The sequence below is a fragment of the Elgaria multicarinata genome, chromosome 3, assembly GCF_023053635.1.
Source record: "Elgaria multicarinata webbii isolate HBS135686 ecotype San Diego chromosome 3, rElgMul1.1.pri, whole genome shotgun sequence".
Taxonomy (NCBI): Eukaryota; Metazoa; Chordata; class Lepidosauria; order Squamata; family Anguidae; genus Elgaria; species Elgaria multicarinata.
This window is the reverse complement of record NC_086173.1, coordinates 72,758,786-72,780,502: the sequence shown is the minus strand read 5'-3', so window position 1 is coordinate 72,780,502 and position 21,717 is coordinate 72,758,786. Positions and strand designations below refer to the sequence as shown.

Here is a 21,717-nt window from a genome sequence, read left to right as displayed (position 1 = left end):
CATACATCTGTACAGTATTGCATCTATCCTGCCATCAGTTGAACCGGTTGTGTTGCCAATAACATGAATATCAGAGCTGTGTGTGTTGGGTTCCCCGACCTGCACCTTCTCTGTTGGCTTCTGCCCTCAGATGTAGTAGAGGATGTTGTCCCATCAGACTTATCAGCATCAGTACTTGGAATGGAGAGGAGGGATCACCAGCTGGTATTCCTCAGGCAGCAAATTGTGCTCTCTGATGACACTTCAATTTTCTGTAGCACATCTTTTCTAGGAGAGAAAAGCAAGGCTCTGCAGCCAAGCAGAACAGGTGTATGGGTTTGTGCGTGTGTTTTAACCTTTATAAACCACAACATACAGCCTTCCAGACGTCGGTAGCTATTGTGGCCAACTGTGAGGGGTGCTTGGAATTACAATCCGACAACATGATCTGGATGGCTGCAAGTTGCCCAGTCCTACTCAGTAGTTTTAAGCGGAAGAAATGGTTCTCCTGAGAAGAATCTGGCGACTTCGCACGGCAAATGAGTATCACAGTTTAAGGGGTTAGATTTTAGAGCAGAGAACTGAGATAATCGTGTGTGTGTGTTGTAACCTTCCCCAACATGGCACCCTCCAAATGTGTTAGACCAGTGGTTCCCAATTGGGGGTCCGTGTAACCCACCCAGGGGGTCCATGGCACCATTCACATATTCACCATTCATTTCTGGATTCCACTGATGATGAATTCCTACCAGAAGTAAAATATAACATCACTGAGCACCTGCGTGATTTAGCTACTAGCTTCAGAGATTACTTCCCTGCACCTAATCCTGAAAACACATGGATAAGGAATCCTTTTGAATGTGGTGATGTAAAACTAACAACTCTATCTGCGCAAGAGCAAGATGCACTTGCTGACGTGTCTTGTGATGATTCATTGAAATCATTTTTCAAGGAATATAGACAGGACTAATTCTGGGTGAAGGTTTTTCCTGATTATAAGAAGTCAGGTGAAAAAGCTTTGAAACATCTAGTTCCCTTTTGTTCCACATATCTTTGTGAACAAACATTTTTGATGTTTTGTTATATGAAGAACAAGCATAGAAATTGGCTTGATGTTGATCCAAATTTGAGATTAAAAGTAGGAAATATTGAACCAGATGTGGAAGGGATTGTTCGGGACAAAAAGAGGCATGATTCCTCCCATCACGTTTAGGTTTAGTAGCTACTAGACATGTCGTAATTCGTTCATTTGTAAACCAGACATTAGTAAAATTAAATTCGTCTTTATATTCCTAACTAAATCATTGTCATTTTGCTTGGTAATATCACAAATATCACAAATTTTATGGTCTTTTTAGTATACCTAAAATCCTTTGCTTATTAGGGGCTACCCCTTATTTTCTCCAAAAAATTGCTTCGCACAGGTAACTACCATAGAGGTAACATTTTTTTCAAAAGTTAGTGGGTCCATGGCTTGGCATTTGAAAAACAAGGGGTCCGCAGTACTTAGCTAATCGGGAATCACGGTGTTAGACTACAATCTGTAGCATGCCCTGGCTGGCTGGGGAGGATGCTGGGAGTTGTAGTCCAACGCCTTTGGAAGGCACCAGGTTGGGTAAGGCTGCGCTATTGGCCTTCGAGCGCTGCCCGCTAGCACCGCAGCGAGAGGGGAGGGGATTGTTTGCCACCTCCGCTCTCAAGGGTCCGTGTCTCTTTAACGAGGGCGCCTCTCGCCTCTGCGCTCCGCCACGCGGAGGACAAAGGAGGCGCCGCGAGCAGCCAATGAACACGCCACCTCCGGTGTCCCCCCCCCCCCCACACTCTTCCCCGATGTCTCGTGAATCACTGCACCTAGTGGAAAGATACAGGAGAGCACACAGCGGAGGGACGGGCGGGCGACCCTGCGTAGATTGCGCTGATGTGATTGCACGCGCGGCCTGTTGCATGGTCGTTTTGGCCAGCCGCCGCCGCCTCCTCCCTCCTCCTCCTCCTCCCATCTCGTCCTTCCCACTGCCACCATGATGGCAGAGTTGCAGCCTCCGCATGCAACCCGGCTGTATTTGTTTCTGGCCGTAGGGGTGATGTGGACGGAGCCCTCCGTCGCTGCAGCCGGGGATGCAACTCCGCCTGGCAAAATAGGTAGGCGTTCCTCTTTGGTCGCAGCAGGCCGGCTGACGGCAGCGTCCGGATGTCACTGGCCGTCTAGGCAAGGCCTCCTCGAGTGGGGCGGGCGCCGCCGCGCCGCCAATCTCGGCAGCGTGAGAGGAGCGGGAGGCGGGGGTGGGTACGAGAGTAAGGGAAAGCCGGAAAATCTGCTGAGGACGGGGCTAATTTGGCCTCTCGACGGCTGTAGTAGGAAAGGCACTAATGCTGCTTCTGACTTATCCTTATCACCTGCCCGCCTTTCAGTCAGGCATCCTCCCGTGCGCGCTTTGTGTCCTCGGTTGGGTTTTGAAAAAAAGAAAATGCATCCAAAGCCCAGTGATTCAGAAAAGGCGAGAGAGGTGTGTGTGTTTTAGCCAAGTTCCCTGTGGTGAGCATCATGTGCTGTCACAAATGCTGCCCCCTTCTATTTGTGTCTTTATCTTTGAGCGCAATAGCAAAGCTGTCAGAAATCGTGGAGGCTTTGCTATCGGGCTCATTAATAGAGACACCTAGTGGCAGCTTTTCTCTAACCCAGGAGGGCAGAACCTCAGGTGGTGGGGGGGGGGGGCAGATGTGACCCTCCACAGTCCACCATATGGCTGCGACTCTTTCTCCTGGATTGGGTGGTTTCCTTGTTTGTTTGCATTCCCCCGCCCCCTAGTCTGAAAATAAGAAATGTGGCTGAAAGTGGTCCAAAACCCTTATAACCCATTCACTTCTGCCTAGTGCACCTGGTGAGAGTGTATTCTCTTATATTATATTCATATTACATATATGATATTACATATTACATATGACATATATTATATTATATTCATATTACATATCTCTTATATTATATTCATATAATATAAGCGGGTAAGGAAAGGGCAATTACTTTCTGTAGGTAGCTGTTCCTGAGATTTGTTGAAATCAAGCTCTCCGTGTCAAATCTGGTAATGAATTCTGAGTCAACAGCTTCATATCAGAGTCTCCAATTGAATTTTGTTGTTGGGACAAAATTCCCAACAACAACAAAATTTGTTTTGGGAGATTTGCACTGTGAGGAGTTTGGTTTCAACGGATGATTGGAAAGGCTAATAAGTACACTACAGAAGGTAATTGTCTCTCTTTAAGTGTGCATTTACATGATAGTTCTTGCTATGCTTACTCACCACCAATGGCTGTTAATCTCGAGTGGGTCATGCCCATGTTGCTGATTGGCTGTTACTATTTTATTATATATTTAATCTACCCAATAACAGAAATTCTCTGAATGGATTACAAAAGCTAAATGTGTGCCCTGCTTATTACTGTGACACACTTACTGTTATCGCTTGATTTTCCAGCATTGCTGTGTTTAAAAATCTGCTATTTCCTCCTCCTCTCTATACTGTCACTTCATTCACCTAATGATGTGAGCATAGACCATGAAAGCCACAGTAAATGGGTTACTCTTCAAGTTGACGTAGCACTCTGCTGCCCTTGTTCCAAGATACTGTTGGCTACCACTTTGGAATGCATCAAGTCTTAAAATCATTCATGATAGACATTTTTTTCTGTACTTGCTTAGTTCCACCCCGACCCTGCTGCACACGTTTGTGGGTATACGAGTGTTTGCCTGCTACAACAGCAATTTCTCATGTAAAGTATTTAATGGTATGTTTGGCATAGAGCTGCAGCTTGTGACGCACAGGCGATGTGTACATGCATGTGAGAAATTTAACCATCTTGGGAAATTTAGTTAAGAGCTTTCTGTAGTATGTGAAGATGTGAAAACTTTGGGAAGGAGGAGACTGGAAAAATTCAAGGACCCCCCCCCCCTTTAAAATAACCATGTTGAGAGATTCAGGTCAAAGCTTCCATTTTGCAAAGAAAATGTGAACAACATTGACCTGGAATGTTTTTCTATTAATTTTGTGGCATCCTCAAATTACTTTGAGAAGTGTGTGTGTGTAAAGAGCAGCCCTCTTGTCCTTAGGGGAGTGGGACCAATAGCCAGAAGCTAATTGACTTGTGGCATGTCTTCTACCCCCTTCTCTCATTTTGCCTTGGCAGCTGTGGTGGGAGCCGGGATTGGCGGTTCATCCGTGGCCCATTTCCTGCAGCAGCACTTTGGGCCACAGGTGCAGCTGGACGTGTATGAAAAGGATGCGGTAGGTGGTCGCTTGGCCACAGTCACTGTCAACAAACAGCAGTATGAAAGTGGCGGGGCCTCCATTCACTCCCTCAACTTGCACATGCAGGACTTCATTAAACTGCTAGGTGAGTGTGGTATGGTCACCACATTGGAAACAACTACATTCAGGCTTGTTTTTTGTATAGCCAGTAGTGGATAGAGTGCCAGTTTTTTGTATAGTGTACTGATTAGACTGCTCAGGACTCAAGAGATCTGGGAGGGAGGTCCAAATCTGCCCCGCCTCCCAAGACATTTGAGATTGTCTGGACAGAGATTTTAATTGGCTTTCATATAGTCTGAAAAAGTCTAAAATTATAAAGTGGAAGGGTTAATTGCATGTGTACCCTAGTCCACGAAGATAAGGAAGACAGAAAATAGCTTTCAGTTCTTCTACCTCATTGTCGCCTTGTACAGGACTGAAGCACCGTCGAGAAGTGCCGGGCAAGAGTGCTATCTTTAGCGGGGAACAATTTGTCCTGGAAGAGACAGACTGGTATCTGCTGAACCTCTTTCGGCTCTGGTGGCACTATGGCATGAGCTTTCTGCGCCTACAAATGTGGGTGGAGGAGGTAATGGAGAAGTTTATGAGGTATGTATCAGGGAGGCCATCTCTTCTCTGGTGCTTCCAGAGGGTTGAGAGGAAAACAGGAAGTTCCTTCCCCTAACTTTAGACCTAAATAGCACCCATGGTCCTACAGCCAGGCTGGAAAAAAATACAGAGCAACACATTGGAGGTCTCCTGGAAGAGACCTCGAGATTTTTCTCACTTTTTTATATCATGCAGGATCTACAAATACCAGGCCCACGGCTATGCATTCTCTCGCCTTGAGGAACTCTTGCATTCACTGGGCGGGGACACCTTTGTCAACATGACACAGCGCTCTGTGGCAGAGTCCCTGTTGGAGGTGGGCGTCACGCAGCGCTTCATTGACGATGTCATTGTGGCCGTTCTCCGGGCCAGCTATGGCCAGTCAGTGCTGGTGCCTGCATTTGCAGGTGAGTGTTGCCCAGGAAGGCATCGGCTGAGGAAAGCGAAAGGGTGCTCTTCTGATTGGCTGTTAATCAAATTTATCAGACCAGGGGACGTTGCCAGAGAGAGTGGCATTGTATGGCTTTGTCTTATACTGTTGACACCCTCTGTGTTTCCCTCTGCAGGGGCCATGTCGTTAGCAGGGGCACAGGGCAACATGTGGACTGTGGAAGGTGGCAACAAGCTGGTATGCTCAGGTTTGCTGAAGCTAACGAAAGCTAACATTATCCAGGCCACTGTGACGGCCATCTCCCTGCACAGTTCAGGTGAGCCAAATAACATTGTATCTCTCCTCTTCTTCTGGGGCTGGAAACATGTGACATTTTAGAAAGAAGTGGTGCCTGGATGCCAAATTAGACCTGAAAACTGCTAAATAGCAGCAGAGGGGATGCCTGAGTCGCCATGAGGGGTGAGGGCTGGGTATGGGTGTAAGAGAGTTTAATTCCATGAATGCTAATGGGACCTTCCCCTGGCAAGCAAATGTCTCAGCGTTGGAGAGGAACTTTTGTTGGGACCGTGAGAGGGAGAGAAACCCTCATGGACACAAGGCTTTTGTGTCATGCCATTAAACTTTAAAATCTCATGCTTGCTGTCTCCAAAACTATTGAGCATCCGGACAGCTTCTCAGTCAGATCAAGTGTAGCTCCTTTTTAATGGTGTAGCCAAGGTTGCAGCATCAATAGATGTGCACCTCCAACCTCCTTTTCTTTTCATATGACAATTCTGCTCTACTCATTTGGTCTTGCCTAGTATCACTTCAGTCTGTGCTCACAGAACATGAGATTTTAGCCCATTTTGTCTCCATCTGCTTACTCGTGACCAGTCAGGAAAACTCTCTGTCTCTCTCTCATCATGCCCTTTGATTGGTGTTCACCTGTCACTTGTACATATTTTGGCTTGATGTGGCTGGCCTAGCTACCCACACAGGGCCTGGAAGTTAAAACCAACAAGTAATGGGTGAGCTGCAGAGCAGATGGGATTCACTGAGAAGCACGGAGAACCATAAAGCCTTGGCAGAATTATTTCTTGGGGAAGTTCTCCCACTTCTAAGTGTTGCCCATTTTGTTTCTCAAACCCTTCAGCAAGATGTGGTCATCTATTTGAGTTATTCTGTTCTCTCTCTCTCTCTCTCTCTCTTTCTCTCTCTCTCTCTGCTGTCTCTTTCCAGAAGGAAAAACCTTCTACCAGGTGCACTATGAGGACGAGGAAGGCCAAGGTTCTAGCTTCTATGATATAGTGGTCATTGCCACTCAACTGCACGACACCAAGAACAACATCACCTTTCAGAACTTTGATCCTCCCATTGCTGAGTTCCCAGGCATCTTTCACACTACTGTCACTTCCATCGTCCATGGCTACCTCAACTCCTCTTATTTTGGCTTCCCAGATCCAAAGCTCTTCCCTTTCGCTAGTGTGTTCACTACAGATGCTCCTGCCCTGTTCTTCGATTCCATGGATAATATTTGCCCTGTCAATATATCCAGCACCTTCAGGCGAAAGCAGCCCCAAGACGCTGCTGTATGGCGAGTTCACTCCCGGAGGCCCCTGGAGAAGCAGGAGCTGAAGGTTCTCTTCCGTTCCTACTACTCTGTCCAGGTGACAGAATGGCAGGCCTATCCTGACTACGAATCTGCCAAGACCCTCCCACCCATCGTTCTCCACGACAGCCTCTACTACCTCAACAGCATGGAGTGGGCAGCCAGCTCCATGGAAATGGCTGCTGTTGCTGCCAAGAACGTGGCCCTCTTAGCCCACAACCTCTGGTATCGCGACCTAGAGAAAGTTGACCAGAAGGACCTGATGCACAAAGTGAAGACTGAGCTGTGAATGTGGCAAGTACTGCTAGAGAAGACTTGACAAGAACCACTCCTTTATTGCATGCAGGGTCAAGGGGAGATTGACGGATCACTCTGGGGCTTTAGCAGGGAGATAAGCTCAAGACAAACTGTTACATGCATCCCTGTATGCCTGTTGTCTACAACAAGTGTATCCCACCCACCCCCAACGCTACCCTGTTTCAGAGATTCTGTGTACTAATTTCTATGGGTACCCAGCTACTAAGGCCTCAAAGGCAACCTTGGAAGGGATCTAAGATGGTTGATCGTAAGCTGCATCCAGCTTGCAAGTTGAGAACTAGTTTTCTTCTTCAGGCAAAGTGCTCCTTACATGTGTTGCCATACCTATGCAGTGCCACTGTGCATCACTTGGGGGGGGGGTACGCATTGTGTAAAGAAGCTTCCCAAGAATGGACCCCCTCTTGCCTCTACAACAACAGCTGCACTCCCAACTTCCAGTTACTTTGTGTTGGACTTCTATTTTGGATTTCAGCCATCATGCTGAAGGGAATGGCCCTTTTTGGGTTGAAATGTGCCTCCACTGTTAAACCCTTTGCAAACCCTTTGTTTTTTCTCCCTTCCCAAACGTCAATCCTTTGCTTTATTGCCAAACCCCATTAAATTGCTTTTTACTGTGATCCACCAGAGCGCCCTGAGTAGGGTCTTCAGGTCCTGGCTAAAGCTCAAGTTTAACAACCTATTGACTTCTACTTGTCTGTACATATGTGACACTGCATTACTACGGTCCTGATAACCTCAACCCCCTGCAACTAATGACTGAACTAATGTTGCCTTACCTTCAATATCATGGAGGTGGTGGCTTTTTCAGATTTACCAGATAGACTAAACACACTCCCCTTCAAAGTATGGCAAAAATGTTCCCATTGTTTCTAAACCAGGAGAAACTGCTGTGTATTCTTTTTTCCTGACCTGGCATCCTATGCCAGCTGTTTCCTTGAATTGTAAGTCCTGAAATTGGGGTGGGGGTGGGCTGTATGCTCCTTTTCATGCTGTGGTTGCTGAAGAAAAGGCTTGTTTGGGGCTCAAAACACACATTGCTTTAAATCTGTATCTAGCAGCAATGTCTTACCCCCACCCCCATTTTTACTTTAGAGTAGGCACAGGGGACCTGATCCTGATCTTTAAAAACAACAACACCTTCACCCTCATGCTAGGTTTCTGGTCCAGATCCTCCCCCTGTGCCTACACTAGAGTTAAAATGTGGGGGAGACATAACTGCTTCATGCGGATTTAAAGTAATATCTGGGGTGGGCAGAAGGGAGATTGGGATGTACTGGTAGAGCTGAGTGATTTTGAAGTAGATCAGAACAGATTTCTGACTCCCAATAATTTAACATTGGGAACAACCAAATGTGGGGAAGGCCTGTGAGCTCCATTCAGTTCTGGTACTCAGAACAAATTCCTAGGCTCAGAATTCTTTAGTTCTGAGTAACAATTTCCAGAGGAGTAGCTGTGTGAATCTGTCACAGTAAAAGCAACATCTGATGCTGGACTGTAGTCCACAAAAGCTTATGCTATAATAAATTAGTTAAAGGTGTCACGAGAATCAGTTGTTTTTAATTTTGAACGTCAGTCAGATTTATTTGCTAAAAACTATTGGTCATCACAAACATGCAAATTATTCGGATTGAAAGGTATATTTTAAGGTAAATAATCCCCAGCACCTTGAACGCCATTACGTATAATGAATTTGTATTTAATCTGTTGGCCTGTAAGGCCAAACAGAGAGAACATATATGTAATATATTTCTTTATTCCTATCACCCAGGAGGTAACTAATGTTCTCCATGGTCTTCAAAAAGGGAGCTCTCTCAAGAATCTGTTTCAGAAACTTATCCCTTCAGGAGTTATACAGATAACAATTCAGTACTTAATGTCTTCTACTTCTTTCTAGCCACAAATACATACCTGGCAGGTTACAGGTATTCCAGTATCTCTGCCCTCTAAATATGCTGTAGGCATCGTTGGAAATCCCAAAGCAGTAAATGTTTTCCTCAGCACAACCAGCAGGTAATTAGAGAAATGTGGTTTAATCAGATTTAACAGAATAGTAAAATGATGAAAAGTGCATAGTTTGAAGATGATGTCTTGTTAGCAAGAGAACCCATTCTTTAATTTCATTTGTAATACGCTGTTTTGCAGCTCCAGGGTTAGCAGCTTATGGTCATCAGGAACTGATCCATAATGATAAGGGTGTCATATTTATTTAAACAAATGCGTCTTTATGTGTGTGAGAGAGAGAGGTGCCAGCCGCCTTTAAAGAGGTGATTGTGCAACCACTCCTGAAAAGCCTTCTCTTGACCCAGAGGTCCGTTACAATTACCCCCAGGTTACAAATGCTTCCTTTTTGGAAAAAGTGCTTGATTGAGTAGTGGCAACACAGCTGCAGAGGCTCTTGGAAGATACAGACTATCTGGAACCATTTCATTCTGGGTTTTGGGACAGAATAAGCCTTGGTCACCCTGACCTGTATCGGGAGAGGGACGGGGAGTGTGACTCTGTTGCTTCTCCTTGATCTCTCAGCAGCTTTTGATGCCATTGATTGGTCATGGTATTCTCCTGAACTGACTTCATCTGGTTGGATTAGCGTGCACTATTGCAGTGGTTCCGTTCCTACTTGTGGGGTCATTTCTAGAGAATAGCAGTGGGGGATTGTGTCTCAGCCCCTGGCAACTGTGCTGTGGGATGCCACAGGTCACAAACCATCACCAGTGCTTTTAAACATCTACATGAAGCCATCATGTGAGGGGATTTGGAACAAGGTGTCATAAATATACAGATGACACTCAGCTCTATTTCGCTGTTACATCTGAGTCAGGTATGGATGTGCACAACCTGGACTGGTAGTTGAATGCAGTGGTGGGCTGGATGAGGGCCAACCAACTGAAATCCCCGGTTTCCGGGTCAGGGAGTAGCATAATTTTGCCTGTCCTGGATGGGCTTGTTGCACTCACCTTACAAGGACATAGTCTGGGGGTGCTCTTGGATTCGTCTCTGTCACTTGAGGCTCAAGTGGCCTTGGTGGCAAAGAGCACCTATTGCCAACTTAGACTGGTATGACAGTTATGAACATTCCCCAAGATTGGACTATTGCGCTTTATGTGAAGCTGTCCTTGAGTTTGGTTCAGTAGCTACAGCTAGTGCAGAATGCAGAGGCTAGATTGTTCACTGGCGCTTCTTACCATGCACATATGACTCCTCGTGCTGAAAGTTCTGTACTGTGTGCCAATTAGCTATTGAAGCATATTCAAGGCATTGTTGGTTTAATAAAGCCCTACATCTTATCTGAGAGACCATCTTCTTCCATATAGGCCACCAGGGTCTTTGCATTCTGAGCAAGAGGGTTTGCTGATCATTCCACAGCCTACCGAAGTTCATTTGGCCATGGTGTGGAGGAAGGCCTTCTCAATTGTGGCACCCGCCATGTGGAATGATCTCCCCATTGAAATCAGGTGGGCTTCTAGTGTAGCATGTTTCCACTGACAACTGAAGATATGCTTATTTTCCCAGGCTTTTCTTTGACCATTAGTGTCTTCCACCTCTAGTTATTTTAATTGAGATATTATTTTTTTATTGTTTTAATGCTAAGTTTTGTTGTATTTTATCAAGAATTGATATTGTAAAGTGCTTTGGGTTTTTTGGGTGTTGTTTTTAATGAAAATCAGTATAGATTTTTTTTTAAAAAAATAAACATATTAGCTTAATTATAAACACATCTATTAGAAATTTGTTCAAAATTGAATTTTGGGGGCAATTTGTCTCTGGCATGTCTTGTAATTTCAGTGAGTATAAAATCAAAGCAATACGCAGTCTGGAGAGTATTGAACAAGACCTAGCCTCCAAACCCATCATGGCAACAGAGCTACCATGTAGTAGATTAAAGAGTGACCTCAAAAAGAAGTTTAGGATAGTTTCCAACTTAACAGCATTTGTCCATCTTGCCACTTCTGAACCATATTCCACTTGAAGGATAGCTCTCCCCAAGATCTAAATTACAAATGATCAACAAATGATCAAAGAAAGTCCAACTTTATAACTGAATCTTGTAAAGTTCTTTGTGACTGAAGTAGCAAATCAATTTGGGGGCCAAGTTTCTTACAAATAACCCAATCCTCCTATCCCATTCTGGCATTAAAATCACCAGCAATAATTATATCAGGGTCTACAGTGGCATATCACGTATCCGGTCACATTTTATTCAGATTTTCCCAGATTCCTTTCCCCACAACACTGAAGCCAGGAAACTTAAAAAACTAAGAGTTAGAATAATACAAAGGTTGGGCAATAGTTCTCGGTTCACTAGATACTGAAATAATTAGCCCACCCTAAGTCTTTCCCTTATTTCTAGCCATAGGGGCAGAACTAGTGTAGGATTTAAACCAGTCAGCTCGTAAGATTCTGCATCAGTAATCCATGTCTCTTGCAGAAATGGAATCTGAGTTAAGAAACCCTGGAAGTTTTAACCTGCAATTTTATTCTGCCATCTGGTTATGTTCCAAGAAAGGATATGAATAGGCTCTAATTTATCTCTTAACTGGATTTTTAGTCAATATTAGGGATGTAAGAGAAATCCTCAACGGGACCAAATGAGTTTGGATCTGTATGAATCCAACCTGTAGATTCTGCAGCAGACTTGCTTTCCCCATTGGGGGAATTCTGCAGACTTGCAGACCGTTTTTCTAACCTTCAGGAATTTTGCACAAATTTCATCGTAGAAAAATGCACAAAAATAAAGAAGTGGCCAAAAATGTGCATTTTCCCCATGGGCTAGAGCATGAAAATGTGCATTTGGGGAGGAAATTTGCACATTTTGCACATGCAAATTCGCACGTGCACAAATTTGGTAACTAAAATTCTGATTCTGTCAGTGGGTTGATGATGAGACGAAAGGTGCCTGACAATCCACGAAGCATAGATGGAATGGATTCTACACCATTCATTCATATATCCCTAGATATTTCAAAGTACCCTGACCTCCAAGGACAAGGCCCCTAACAGATGAATCTGATGGTTTAAATGAAGACATCTTTCTCAGATTCCTCTGAAGAAACACAGAGATTGTGTTGGGATAAGAAGCATCACTCTGGCATAGAAGTTTAGAAGGAAAATGAGATTTAACTGCACTCTGTGTTCGAAGACCAAAAGGCCCGGAGATACCAACCTTATTGAACAAACATCCTGATCGGCAAAAATTAGAATTCAATATCTGGGGAAATGCTGATGATGTTTCGAGAGGAGGCTTTTACAATACCATCAGCTTGCCTCATTCACAGCATTTTATGGGGAGGGGGGTGATCCAGATGACATCTTCCACTTGTAAACCTCCCATGATTTCCCATGGCTTCTTCTGACTCTTTTTTCTTACTGCATAAAATCTATTAAGAAAAGTGGACAGAATTGCTGCACGACACCCACAGAGTGGTAGCACTAGAAGCCCGCTGTCTAGAAGCAGCCTGGGTGTCTGTTTTCTACCATAATAAATTAGTTAGTCTTTAAGGTGCCACAACTCATTCCTTTTTAATTCTGAGGCCTTAGCTAGACCTACCTTTTAATCCTGGATGGAGGAGGGAAGATCCCATAATGTGATTATCGCGAGATCCCTCCTCCATTTACACGTGAGGCGCGACGACCTCAGGAGTAGAGGTGTCGTGCCCACCATTTTTTTAATGTTTTAAAGACACAGGAGCGCACGAACGCTCGTGCTCTAAAGGTAAGGGTTTTTTTAAAAAATTAAGTACTTTTCCTGCTCCCCCCACCCTACCCCCGATGGGTGCAGCTCCCGGCTCCGCGGCAACAGGCCACACGTTCCATGGTCTCAGGCTCAGCCCGAGACTGTAGAAAAAGCAGGCCCAAAGGGGAGGGTGAGATCCCGGGGCAAGGAAGGGATGATCCCTCCCTATCCCAGGATCCCCTGTGTGTCATATGGGGATTTCTCCTGGTCTAGCTAAGGCCTGAGTGTTGTTGTTTTTTGCACCTGGCTTGGGTAGTGGATCTGGGGGTTCTATCCCACATGCCTGAAATCACATACATCCAACCCCAGTCAAAAATACATATATCGATAGAGGGATGTTTTTTTTAAAAAAGTTAAACATGGGCTTTAATTTAAGGAATAGAGTATCTGTGAAATCGGATGAGGAATCCACTTCACTGTCTAACAGCAGTGCTGCTTCTTGAACACAATGATCAATGAGTGACTTCTTCCAGCTTCTGGGAGGGGTAAGATAGTACAAATTGGCTCTCCTTTGATCAAGCTCTTTAGCTGTGTCTTGACTGCCTGCACCTTGTTGAGGAACTGAAGCAAGCCGAAGGTGAAGCTACCAGCTCATTCTCTCTAATGCTGTGGCCACACAAAGGCAACCCCCTAAGAACACATTTGGCAATGTGAGAAACTTGTGGGCATCATCACAAAATAGATGCCCTGCTTGGTGTGGCTAGACACAAAAGACAAGTAATCTGTCCAAAAGATTTAAGGATAAGGCAGAGGTGGGGTCTGAGGCCCAACACACTAAACAGCTCCTTCAAATTCATTTGTCAGCACCAACAGAAGCAAAAACAAAAACCAGAGGAAATTGACAACTTTGTGGGCACCAAGAAAGGTCTCCAGGGCACAGCGGTGACTAGAGGCACCATGTAGCCTGCTCCTGCCCTAGGAATTCTTTCCTCTGTTTTGTACTGCTTGGCATTGTCTTCCATGAGCCAGAATCATCTCTCACCCTTAATCATGGCTTTCATCCCCTTTGCTGACCACCATGGGTCCATTCAGCCCGGTGTTGTCTACTTTGATTGGCAGCAGTTCTTCAAGGGTCTTGGCCAGGGAATTTCCCATGCCTGTTACCTGAGAACCTGAGCTGCCAGCGATTACATCCAGAGCCTTCTGCATACAAAACATGCGCTGCCACCAAGATGAGGCCTTTCTTGTCTCCACTGTGCCGAGGGGGTCTTTTTTTGAAATGGGGAAGGGCGGAGGGGTAATGTAAATGAAAAGCAGATTGGCAAGGGTAGGAGCTTTCCACAAATGGTCATGGCCCTTTACCCCCGGGATGACTTGCATAATAGGTTGCCCTGGCCTCCCTTGTTCGTCTCCTGGGCCTACTTAGTCTTTGGCTGCAAGTGCTGCCCCTCTTTCCCTGCTGGCCTTCTGCCAAGCTGCCTGCTGATCCCCAGGGCCCGTTATCAGGCCTGCCAGCACAGGAGTCCTAGAACTGCTTGGTATGAAGATAAAGCATTTCCTTGATGCTTTTGTGTAAAGTGAAGAATAACCTACCAAACAGCCTTGGACTGGGAAGCCACTCCCTTTCCCCCGCTAAGTATGGCAAGAGCAGAGCCGCCTTTGATTCCCACATGAAAGGCAGAGAAGTGCTATCAAAAAGGGTAAATTGTCTGTTCCTAGCTTTTAAGCTTAAGCAGTAGATGCAGGTGATGTGTTCTCTGAGTTTTATAGACTCCATTTTGGTCCGTGTTTTCCAAGAAGGAGGTGAGCATAAAAGGGCCTCTTTGAATGTTGATGCCATCCTAGCCTAAGTATTGACCAGTTCCAGAAGATGGATACAAACTCTGCTTGTAAGCTGAGCAGTGACTAAAATGCTGGAGAGAGGGAGATAAGCATTTGAATTTTCTGGACCGATGTTGTAACTCTTTCCTCCTTCTGCGCTAGGCAGCCTTATCTCTCATATGCCAAGAAAGTTCTCTGCTCTGCTCCACAGCAAACAGGCACACCCTCGCAAAGAGAAAAGAATTGGCAGGAGGAAATATGGCTGTAGATTCATAGCATGTGCTGTTAAGGTTAATGGAGGCATTTGTGTATGTCTATCTTAGCCTTGGCCCTGAAGCACTAACTTGGGGCAGACAAACCCCTTGATGCGGTGGTGTTGAACCTCAGGCCACGGGCCAAAGCAGGCCCACCTGGGGTCCCAATGTGGCCCTCCAGGGTTTCCCAGATAGCCACTCCCCCTTCCCCAAGCCCCCCCCCCCGCACAACTGCTGCTCATTTGGTGGTTTGAGTTTTTGCGGTTTTTCCCCATTGTAAAAGGTTGAAATGGCTCCCCTAAGGCTTAGTCACTGGCAGTAAAAGCCTTAGGCCGCACTCCTATGTTTAGACAGAAAAATGTCCTACAACTCCCAGCATGGCTGATTGGGGAATGCTGGGAGTTGTAGGGCATTTTTCTGTCTAAACATGCATAGGATAGCAGCCTTAGGGTACCATATGCTGCTATTTTTGCCTTTGACCACCCACTGGGATATAGCCCCTGAGAACTTCTCCTAAATTGAATTTGCCCCTTTGGTTAGAAGAGTTTTGACACCAATGCCTTAATGAATAGATTGCTTACTGTGTGTATGAGACTTCCAGCCCTCTGAGGCTAATGGGAGAGATAGGCCCCAACCAAAGCCGCTTCACCCTCTGAATGCACACCAGTCTTGCCTCACCATGGTAGGAGAAAGAGCCAGCACTAACCAGACTTGGCAAAAGGAGGTGGGTAGGAAGACAAGAGCAGTACTAAAACACCACAAGGAACTGAAGCAGGAATAGGAGCGCCACTTTTCGTGTGTCCTCAGAAAATGCAAGTGCAGCCCACAGCAATGGTCTCCATAACTGTCTTGTGCTCTTTGTGGCATCTTTTCTTCTTCCGGTGAGGCTTGCTAGGCTCACACAGCAGACGGCGCACTGGGATTTTGCTGTAGATGGGAATGCTGACCATGGTGCGGTCTTCCTGCATAGTGAAGGGGTTGATGCATCCTGCACATAGACAGTGTGCCTCGGGGATGTCGACTGGGATCCGTGCTGCGTCGTGATTTATCCTAAAGGGAGAAATGTGCCGACATCAGAACATGCGTGCCTATTTACATAATGAGTTGAGGACAAGAAGGTGGCAGGTCACAGGCAAACACAGAGATGCCCCAGAATATGGGGGAGGAAGCATCAGCCAGCTGCTGGAACACCTTCTTGTGTTCAGTTTGTGTGAAGCCTCCTATATTCCACAAATGAGGTAATAGCATCCATTGCCACCCGTAAACCAACAAGCCCTCACTATGACTGCTATTCTTCTGTAAGTCCTGCTGCCAGAGCTGTACTCAGCAACAGTTGTCTAGAGATCATCCCATACATCTCCCATCAGCCCTAGCTGGCATAAGGATCATGGGACTTGTGGTCCAACAACATCTGGAGGGCACATGTTCCCCATCCCTAACTTTCAACTTAGTGCCAGGCTCTGCTGTTGAATGTAGGCCAAAGACTGGTGCTACACATTGGCACATCGTGGTTGTGTTGCAGGAAGCAGCACCGTCTTTCCACACAGGGAGCAACCCTTGTGAAAGATCGTTGAGCTGGGTGAAGCCAGAGGCCAGTGGAGCAATAGGATTCCATGTGCCACTGTAACATGATTTGGTAAACAAAACCAGTCTGGTTGTGGTTACCCTGACATGATTAGATTAGAACCATAAAGCCCAGAAATTAATCATATAGTGTTGGAGCTGTCAGAATGTTGTAGTCTGTGTTTCTTAAAAGATGAATGAAATGGCTTAGCTGACCTGTTCAGAAAAATAGCATATTCATTAACTTCTAAGAGCACCACAAGAGGGGGATACAGTGCCACAAACTCAGGTCCCAGCTACCAAGATTTTCTGCTACATCAATAGTATTTTCTTGGCTGAGTCTTAAGACCTGGGCAGTATAAAATATGCATAGGAATCAATCAGTGAGTTACAGCATGCCACACCCACAACCTCTGAATAGCCCACAATGGGTGGAACCTACTGCTAGGGAGATTGGGGCATCTCATGGGACTCAATTTCTGATCATGCCAACAGGGCCAGCCGTGTGTAAGGGCATCTCCGACTCTTTGAAGCTGCCTGCAGCCTGCACAGTAGAGCCCACGTTCTTTTGCCTGCTGTCTCCAGACAACAAGTGATAGAAAGGCCCAATTCACACTGTTCAGGGCAAGGCTTGATCAAGGCTCTAGGCTGCATAACCACAATGGTCTCATTGGTGTATGCAGGGACCTAGAAACTCCCAAAGAGGACCGGGCTTGAGCCAATTCTATTTCAGACTCCAAGCTTCTATAAGTCCCAGTCCACTCCAGAATGGATTAGGGTAGTTGGTGGACCTGCAGCACCAAATCCACCACTGAAATCCTGAATTGCTCAGATTTTAGGCTACAACAAAATTCACTGTGGGATCTAAGATTGCAATGTATTCTCACTTTCTTATTTCTATTTCAGCCCCATAGAATCAATCCAAAATTTGGGAGAAGTCCCCTAGTGTGGCCCTGAAAGAACCCAATGCCAAAGAACTTAAGAAGAGCCCTGCTGAATCAGACCATAGGTCCATCTAGTCCAGCATTCTATGCACACAGTAGCCAATCAGCTGCCTGTGGGAAACCTACAAGTAGGACATGAGTGCAATAGCAGCAACATCTTAGGGCGCAAGCCTATGCATGTTTAGACAGAAAAAAGTCCTACAGTTTCCAGAATTCCCCAGCCAGCATGGATTGCTGAGAGTTGTAGGACTTTTTTCTGTTTAAACATGCATAGGACTGCACCCTCAATATGTCATTAGGTCCCTGGAGCACATGCTAATCCTGAGTTCCATCACACCTGGGAAAAAACGCTGGCTCCTGGTTTCGTTGCTCAGTTACTTCCTGTTTGAAAACAGGAAGTAAACAAGGAGCACGAGGCCCATTCAGTCGGGCGGTGTAATCACGCTGCTTCTCCCACACACAGTGGGAGAGAGCAGTACCGGATTTTTTCTGGTTTTTCTTGCGGCGCAACGAAGGCCAGAAGGGATGGAAGGCCACGAGAGGCAGACGACATCATGTGAGGGACCTGCGAAAAATTCATGAGTGCCCAATAACGAATGTGCAATAAAACGCTCATCGGATGGAGCTCCCTACTGTGATCCCTGTGGGCTAAAGTAGGCTCTGACATTCACATGACCCTTACAGATTGACCAACTTTGAGTAAATGCACGTTTGCCACTCTGTTGGTTGCAGTCTAGATGCTTTTCAACTAAGGCTACACTTCTGTTGCAAAGATATTATATAGTTCCAGCACTAGGGTGTGCTATATTTGCACTTGGGAAAAAAAACATTTTTCAGTAGATCGCTCGATCGTGACTATTGCATTTGTGGAATGTGGCTGTGCAAGTCTTGCAGGCTCTTGCTGGGTGATGTGACATCATCAGTGACAAGTAACGTAAGTATTCCCCACTCGGAGCCCATTTAGTTTTAAAAAGTCTCCCATTTCCTTTGTGGCTTTTGTCCTTTACTGTGCAGAGCCAGCACTGGAGTGCTTTAAAAAAAGGAAGTTTCAAAGACACGCACGGCTACCCTTAACCCTCCATTACGTAGGGACAGGTGATGGTGCTGTTAACTCTGAAGCATGGATTCCTTGATCATCACACTGAAAACAACATGCAGGCAGGGCAGTCTTTCAGATTGTACAGAAAGGCCCCCGAGAAGCTGCGCTCTGTTCTGTCTCACCTGTAGGCCCACGGAGACAAACTCCTCTTGTTGGACATCCAAAGTCTCAAGTTGACCTGGCACTTGCTCTCCAGTGGCTCGGAGCTGTTCCTCAGCTGGTTCACCATCTCATGGATGCTCTGCTCATAATCCTCCAGGAGGGTGTAGTCTGTGGAAGCCCCTGGGTTTACTCTTAGCACTGGGTCATGTGAGGATGCCTGAGCCCGGAGACGCTGCTCTTTGATCTTCGCTGGCCCTCTCTTTTTCCCTTTGGCGCCTTTGTTCTGCCCTTTTGTTTCTGTGGCGGCATCTAGTGTGAAGGAAAGGCAGAGAGCGCAGAAAACCATCTGGGGAAAAGACAGGCAGGCCAGTCGCTTCATCTTTTAATTATGTGATTTTGAATTTACAAGATGCTTATAAAACAGGCTGTCTGGGTGTCATACAATTATTTTGAAATAAAACAAAGCTGCGATAAAATACAAACCTACAAACACAACAATACAAACCATCATGATAAAACATAGCAGCTGTCTAAATGTGGGGAAAGCCCTGGGGTGGCTGTGGATCTGCGCTACATCAGTCAGAATGCACAGGCACAGCTACGCAGCCACCGCAGGGCTTTCCCGCAAAGCTGTGGATTGAAAAAGTCAAGGATTTACCCCAACTTTTTCAATCGGAACCACATCAGCGCTTTGAATGTTAATTCCAGCAATTTGAATCAGGCCTGGACATGGACTGGCAGCCAGTGCAGCTGGAAAAGTACTGGTGTGATATGATCGCATTGGCCAGTCTCCATTAACAATTTTGCTGCACTGGTTTGGACCAGCTGAAGTTTCCGGACCGTTTTCAAAGGCTGCCCCATGTATAATGCGTTGCAGTAATCCAGACAAGTTATCAGAGCATGAATATCTGTAGCTAGGCTATCTCTGTCCAGATAAGGGGATAGATGGTATATCAGGCTAAGCTGATAAAAGGTACTCCAAGTCCTTCTGTGACAGTTCTGGGTACAAGAGCACACCCAAACTATGAACCCAATATTTTAAGGGGACTGCAAACCCTTCTAAAACAGGTTGAACATCATTTAGCCAGGCAGACGAAACATCCACTAGCAGTACCTCCATCTTGTCTGGGGGCTGTCTTAACGTCGTCTTTGCCCTGGGGTGGTGCCGAATCTGTGCTGTATCGGTTATAGGATGCAGCCTCCAATTTGGAGCCACCCCAGGGCAAACAGCCAAAGACCCACAGCAGGAAAATCAGGGTCTCATCCTGACTCTTTCCTGTCTGTCCTCGCTCAGGCGCTGCACTGGGGGGGGGGCGTTCCTGGGTTGCAGGAAACCTCTTATTGGTCGCCAGAAGTTGCAGGAAGGGGAGGGACAGGCCCGGCCAGCCTAATGGCCACCAGAAAGCCCACACTGCCTCCCTCCATGAAAATAACTTGCCACTGCCCTGCAGCAGCAATACTGTGGGGTCTACCAACTCCATGTTGTGAAGACAGCACACACACCCCTGGATTGAGCCTCAGTTTGTTAGTCCTCATCTAGCCCATTACCATGCTCAAACAGTGGTTCAGAACAGCCACTGCCTCACCTGGATTTGATGAAAAAGAGAGGTAGAGCTGGGTATCATCTGTGTATTGATGACACCTCAGCCCACACCACCGTATAACTCCCCCAGTGGTTTCATATACAGATGTTGAACAGCGCTGGGGATACAATAGAGCCCTGTGGTACCCCATGTTCTAGTTGCCACAGCACAGAAGAATAATCTCCCAGCAACACTGTCCAAGTAGGAGCGGAATCACTGCAACACAGTGCCTCCAATTCCCAGCCCAGACAACCTATACAGAAGAATACCATGATTGATGGTATCAAAAGTTGCAGAGAGGTCCAAGAGAATCAACAGGGTTGCACTCCCCCTGTCCCTCTCCTGGCAAAGATCATCCTACGGGGTGACTAAGGCAGTTTCCGTTCCAAAACCAGGCCTGAATGATAATCCATTTCATTCAAGAGTGCCTGGAGTTGTAGGGCAAGGAGCGCTGGGCAATATGGAGATCATTCTAGTTTATCCTTACAATAACCTTCTAAGAGAGGCTGGTTGGATGCTGAACAGATGATTATTCCAGGGTCATTCAGCAAGCTTCATAATTGAACAGGGATTTGATTTCTCCCTAGTCCATGTCTGCCACTGTCCTCTACACTACACTGGATCTCAGTCTCCCCATGTGCTTTGCACATGTTCAGAGGCACTCTGCTCAAGGTGCCAACCATTGTCCCTTGAAATGCAAGGTAGCAGTCAAGCTCCATGCTATACATGACCTCTTAGATCAGCTTCCCCCAACCTAGTGCCTTCCAGATGTGCTGGAATACAACTCCCATAATACCACAGAGCTGGCTGTGGGATTATGGGAGTTGTAGTCCAACACATCTGGAGGTAACCAGGTTGGGGAATGTTCTTACAAGATCCTGTTGTACTTTGTTGAGTGGGCTCTTTATCTGGCCATTCCTTTCCTCTTCATCCATTCTCTTCATTTCCAGTCTTATGCTATGGGGAAGCATCAGTGGTAGTAAATAATAGTTGCCAAGATGCTCTCCGCACTGCACTGTTCTGCTTGGCAGGCTGCTTCCATCCTATGCTAGTGCTTTCAGTTCCCCAGGGCCTAAGCAGAGCTTTATATGCCTACATTCAACCATTCCGACGACACAACAGCGATCGTGTTGTTTGCCCCTCTTCCGTGAGGGCAGAAGTACTTGGTTCTCTCTGGGCCCTTTTTTTGCTGCTTGGGAGGCCGTTTTTGTCTCCTCCTCCTCCATGCCAGGCATTGCATAGCTCATCCAGACCAAGTTTACTCTTCCCAGAGCAAACAAGCCTGACAGGCCATTAATAAATAGAAAGTAAATAAAAGAGGCACAAAGAAAGCCAAGCACCTACCAGTTTTGGAGCCCACTCCATCTCAGCGGATGGCTGAGAGCGAGGCCTCCACAGATGCCTCCCTCTGCCGCAGAATGAAGGAGAACGAGATGGGCAGGGCGCTTTAAGAAGGAAAGCAACAACCCCCAATCTCTTCATCGCCAGGGAGGTGGGCCTGCCTGGCACCGG

At 46.3% G+C, this 21,717-nt stretch overlaps 2 protein-coding genes across 2 annotated transcripts; one reads left to right on the top strand and one right to left on the bottom strand.

Annotated features, from left to right (window-relative positions):
* Positions 1-1,910: 1,910 nt before the first annotated feature.
* PCYOX1L (prenylcysteine oxidase 1 like) lies at positions 1,911-10,786 on the top strand. Its single transcript, XM_063120586.1, has 6 exons — positions 1,911-2,118; positions 4,162-4,368; positions 4,697-4,871; positions 5,067-5,278; positions 5,438-5,578; positions 6,481-10,786. Exons 1-6 carry the CDS (start codon positions 1,998-2,000, stop codon positions 7,137-7,139), a joined length of 1,515 nt encoding a protein of 504 aa, XP_062976656.1. The 5' UTR covers positions 1,911-1,997; the 3' UTR covers positions 7,140-10,786.
* Positions 10,787-15,615: 4,829 nt separating this feature from the next.
* On the bottom strand, positions 15,616-21,586 carry IL17B (interleukin 17B). The gene is made up of 3 exons (XM_063123288.1): positions 21,550-21,586; positions 18,643-18,968; positions 15,616-15,964 (listed from the first exon to the last, which is right to left on the bottom strand). The coding sequence occupies exons 1-3, from the start codon at positions 21,568-21,570 to the stop codon at positions 15,718-15,720; spliced, it is 594 nt and encodes a 197-aa protein (XP_062979358.1). The 5' UTR covers positions 21,571-21,586; the 3' UTR covers positions 15,616-15,717.
* Positions 21,587-21,717: the final 131 nt, after the last annotated feature.